The sequence below is a fragment of the Octopus bimaculoides genome, chromosome 7, assembly GCF_001194135.2.
Source record: "Octopus bimaculoides isolate UCB-OBI-ISO-001 chromosome 7, ASM119413v2, whole genome shotgun sequence".
Classification (NCBI taxonomy): Eukaryota; Metazoa; Mollusca; class Cephalopoda; order Octopoda; family Octopodidae; genus Octopus; species Octopus bimaculoides.
In genome coordinates, this window is record NC_068987.1 from 87830499 (window position 1) to 87835041 (window position 4543).

The following is a 4543-nucleotide window of genomic DNA, read 5'->3' on the forward strand; positions in this document are numbered from 1 at the left end:
ATTGAATGAAAAAAAAAACAAAAAAACACCCAAAAGAATAAACAGACTAATCAGAGTGGAATGGACAGGAAAAAGGCTATACTCCATCTCAAACACAGCTGACAAGAATCCAAAATGCAAAACCAGAATCTACAGAAACTGATGATGGTCTGTGATAGCAGAGGTTATTGGTTCACAGTGAGGTAATTACTGGTATATTGTATTTCTATTTACTTCATTGGACACTAAACTCTGCTTGCGAAGACCTGTTGCGGGCAAGTGAAATCGAAATCGAACCAAATTCGACGACTGGCACCCATGCCAACCCCTCCTTCATTGGACACTAAACTCTGCTTGCAAAGACCTGTTGGGGCAAGTGAAATCGAAATTAAACCATATGCAACTGGTACTTAATTTATCGACCCCCAAAAGGATGAAAGGCAAAGTCGACCTCGGCGAAATATGAACTCAGAGTGTAAGGACAGATGAAATACCGCTAAACATTTCAACCAGCGTGCTAACGCTTCTGCCAGGTTGCCACCTTATGAAATGAGAATGATTACCTTCTCAAAAGCTAACATTCCCAGAATATTTAGTATCCATTCCTAAAAGCTTGGTAAACTAAGACAATGTAGAATAAAGTATTCAACCCAGAAATGCAACAAAATACTCAGGGTGGAATTGAACTCCCAATCTGTGAGTCATTAATCCAGTAATTTATCCACTTGACTATTTTCTTGACCTAAATTCAATAATCTTAAATATTCAAATTTTACCTTTTGGAAATAATTATTTTAACCTTATAAGGCATATTGTAAATAACTCTTGATATTTCCAATGTACTTTTAAACAATACAATTGAAAGCTCAGGTAACCTCTTAGGAGTCTTTATATTTCAATAACAATAAACTGTCTGGCAGTTATAGAATTATTGACATTTAAACGATACTTGTGTGTGTGTTAGTGAACGTGCATGGTTTAGTGGTTAGGGCATTTGGTTCATGGTCGCAAGACTGTGAGTTCAATTCCTGGTAGCACATTGTATCCTTGAGCAAGACACTTCATTTCATGTTGCTGCAGTCCACTCAGCCGACAAAGGTGAGTTGTACCTGTAATTCAAAAGGGCCAGCCTTGTCACACTGTGTTACATTGAATTTCCCTGAGAATTATGTTAAGGGTACACATGTCAGTAGAGTGCTCAGCCACTCACATGTTAATGGGCCCACTGAACCCCTTGTCATTGTAACCAGTGGAGTGCTGTTATGTATGTTTGTGTGTCTGTGCATGTGTGAGACCAAATGAGTCAAGTACATCAAAATCAAAAGGAAATTGTAGTTGTGATCCCTGTGCCCGTAGCACGTAAAAAGCAACATCTGAATGTGGAGGATGCCAGTACCACCTTGACTGGCTTCCGTGCCAGTGGCACGTAAAAAGCACCATCCAATCGTGGCCAATGCCAGCCTCCTCTAGCCCCTGTGCTGATGGTATGTAAAAGCACCCACCGCACTCTTGGAGTGGTTGGCATTAGGAAGGGCATCCAGCTGTAGAAAAGACTGCCAGATCAGACTGGAGCCTGGTGCAGCCTCCTGGCTTTCCAGACCCCAGTCAAACCGTCCAACCCATGCCAGCATGGAAAACGGACGTTAAACGATGATGATGATGATATATATGGAAAGGGAAATGAGGAAAACTTCTAGCAATGTGCAGAGTCAAAGAAATACATTTCTGAAGATGGGTCTTTGCACCTCAACATACAAAGGCTTTTCAACTTCTACCTCTGCTTTATTAGAAGCTTTACTCATTTCATTTATTATTTTACTTCAATATTACAATGTTTCAAGCAAACTACAATGTTCTTCACATATATATATATATATATATATATATATATATATATATATGTGTGTGTGTGTACAACCATATTTAATTTGTTTGTGTACACTTTGATTTGGAAAGACCTTTCACTGCAGAAATAATCCGAAGAAAAAACTACCCCCCCACTTCTCCCAACAATATATGTAAAAGTAAAATATATTGGGCTACAAATGACAACATAGGATACATGCACCTTGGCATCAAGGTACCTCATCAGCTATAAATACATTCTTATAGGGCTGTGAAGGAAGGAAAAAGAAGAAAAGCTTCTATACAACAGTCAGAGAAAGAAATGAGTAATTTAGATGAATAAATTAATTACTTTTAATTGGTGAACTTTATCTTGATGATGTTTTTCTTGATCTGTCGTATCAGTCCAATGTCCTGTAATTACAACAGGGTTAGTTTCATCTTGTGTTGCTTCATATTTACCTGGATAAAGTTCCTCTAAACGTCTACCTAAAAATAAATAAGAAAGAAAAATCTTCACAATAATAATCAACAATAGCAATTAGTAAAAATATATGGAACATGTTAATTTCCATTATATTTTAAATATGTTTTTATCTATTAATTGCTAGTAGGGACACTCGTTCATTTGACAGCCATAATACACAAACAAGTACATTAAAGGTTTATTAGCCAGGTTGGTATCAAAAGGGTTAAATTAATCATTTGTTAACCCTTTTGTCATGATTCTTCTGTTGAGATGCTCTGTGTTTCTTTCAATTAATTTTAAATATAATAAAGAATTTAGTAAAATAACTTAGTTATCATTAAGCTAGTGTTGGGAACATAAATTGTGACTAAGTTTGGTGGAAGATTTTAATTTAAAACTTATGGAAACAAGACATTTGTACTACAGAGCCAGATGCAGTTTCAGCCAGTTTGGTATCAACACTAGCTTAATGATAATGAAGTTATTTTACTAAATTCTTTGTTATATTTTAAATTAATTGAAAGAAACACAGAGCATCTCAACATAAATATGGTGACAAAAGGGTTAAGAAATGATTAATTTAACCCTTTTAATACCAACCTGGCTGAAACCGCCTCTGGCTCTGTAGAACAAATGTCTTGTTTTCATAAGTTCTGAATTAAAATCTCCCACTCTAAACCTTAGTCACAATTTATGTTGCTAACACTAGCTTAATGATAATGAAGTCATTTTACTAAATTCTTTGTTGTATTTAAAATTAATTGAAAGAAACACAGAGCATCTCAACAGAAGTATGGTGACAAAAGGGTTAACAGGTTGGATGTGGTGCTGATGAAGGATCAACAACTCTTGAAATATGGATATACACATACTACCTATTTTCCTGTCCTCAATCACACTGTTTTTCTAGAGGAAATGTAACTTTCATTGTTAGCTCTTAATTCAATAGAAAATCAGTTGAGATAACTTAAAAGTGATATTTTAATCTTTATTTCAGTTAATCTCTGGTAGACTTTAGATGATAGGATTTCTAAACATAAAAATAATTGCAACGATTTGTAGACTAGGCACAGACATAGCCGTGTGGTTAAGAAGCTCATTTTGCAATCATATGGTGTCAGGTTCAGTTCCACTGTGTAGCACCTTGGACAAGTGTCTTCTGCTATACTATAGCCCTGAGGTGTGAGTGAATTTGGTGGTCAGAAACTGTCTGGACGACCACCGTGTATGCATGTGTGTGTGCAAGCATGCGCATTTGCGTTCCTCCTACCCACTGGTTTTGGATTGTTTACATGATTGTGACTTAGTAGTTCAGCAAAAAGGACCATTAGAATACGTACCAGACTTTTTAAAAATAAGGTGAAGTACTGAAGGAGGGTTGATTTGTTCAATTGAACCTGTCAAGGTGGTGCCCCAGCATGGCCACACGCCAATGAGTGAAATATATAAATGGTAAAAAGATAGTGATGGCATGGGCTCGTATGAACTGGTTTGGAAATTTAAACAAGAGATGTTGTTGTTTTGGCACCTGAAAACCATTTCAGCAACATGAAGAAATCCAAGAGAATTGGACACTTGAAGCTTTCCAAGGAAACCACATAAAGAAAACGAAAAAACTAAATATGAGAATGGAAATGTTTGCGAAAGAGATGTAACTAGATAGACATAGATAGATAGATAGACAAACAGACAGGTGGATATAGACAGAGGGATAGATATAGAGACAGAGAGATATGTGGAGTGAGAGACAGATATAGATAGATAGGTAGATAGAGAGAGGGATAGGGTGAGAGAGAGAGAAAGGGAAAGAGTGAGGATCTTGCCTTTGAGTTGCCGTAATATATGCTTGTGTGTATCAAGTTCCATTGCAATGTTTGCTTGGATCTTCCTCTTCTTACGTCGGTTTTCCTCTTTTGATTCAACAACTGGGAAAACGAGAAAATATTGAAGTTATCATCTGAAGCAGATGTGTCTGTGTTTATATATATAGTCATTGTTATGATTGGCCATTATTATGATCGGCCATTGTTATGATCGGCCATTATTATGATTGACCGTTGACTGAACACTATTCAATTCTTTTTCTCCGTGTTTTTCTCCTTGTCTCCGTATTCTTTCTGTTGAAGAGCGTAGCTCGAAACGTCAAAGACTTTCCGTATTCCCGAGCGTCATACTAATATATACTTTTGTTATTTACACCACCTGTCCTCGTCTGTTGTTATTATTTGTATATTCTCCCATATATATATA

The 4543-nt window shown here is 36.5% G+C and overlaps 1 protein-coding gene across 1 annotated transcript in view; it reads right to left on the reverse strand.

The window, feature by feature from the left end:
• The window catches only part of LOC106878435 (doublecortin domain-containing protein 1), a 77442-nt gene that overhangs the window by 24083 nt on the left and 48816 nt on the right, over positions 1–4543 (reverse strand). Inside the window, exons 14-16 of the mRNA XM_014927645.2 lie at positions 4117–4218; positions 2177–2313; positions 83–98 (exon numbers count right to left, since the gene is read on the reverse strand). Of these exons, the coding sequence (XP_014783131.2) occupies positions 83–98; positions 2177–2313; positions 4117–4218 (255 nt within the window). The remainder of the gene's footprint in view (positions 1–82; positions 99–2176; positions 2314–4116; positions 4219–4543) is intronic.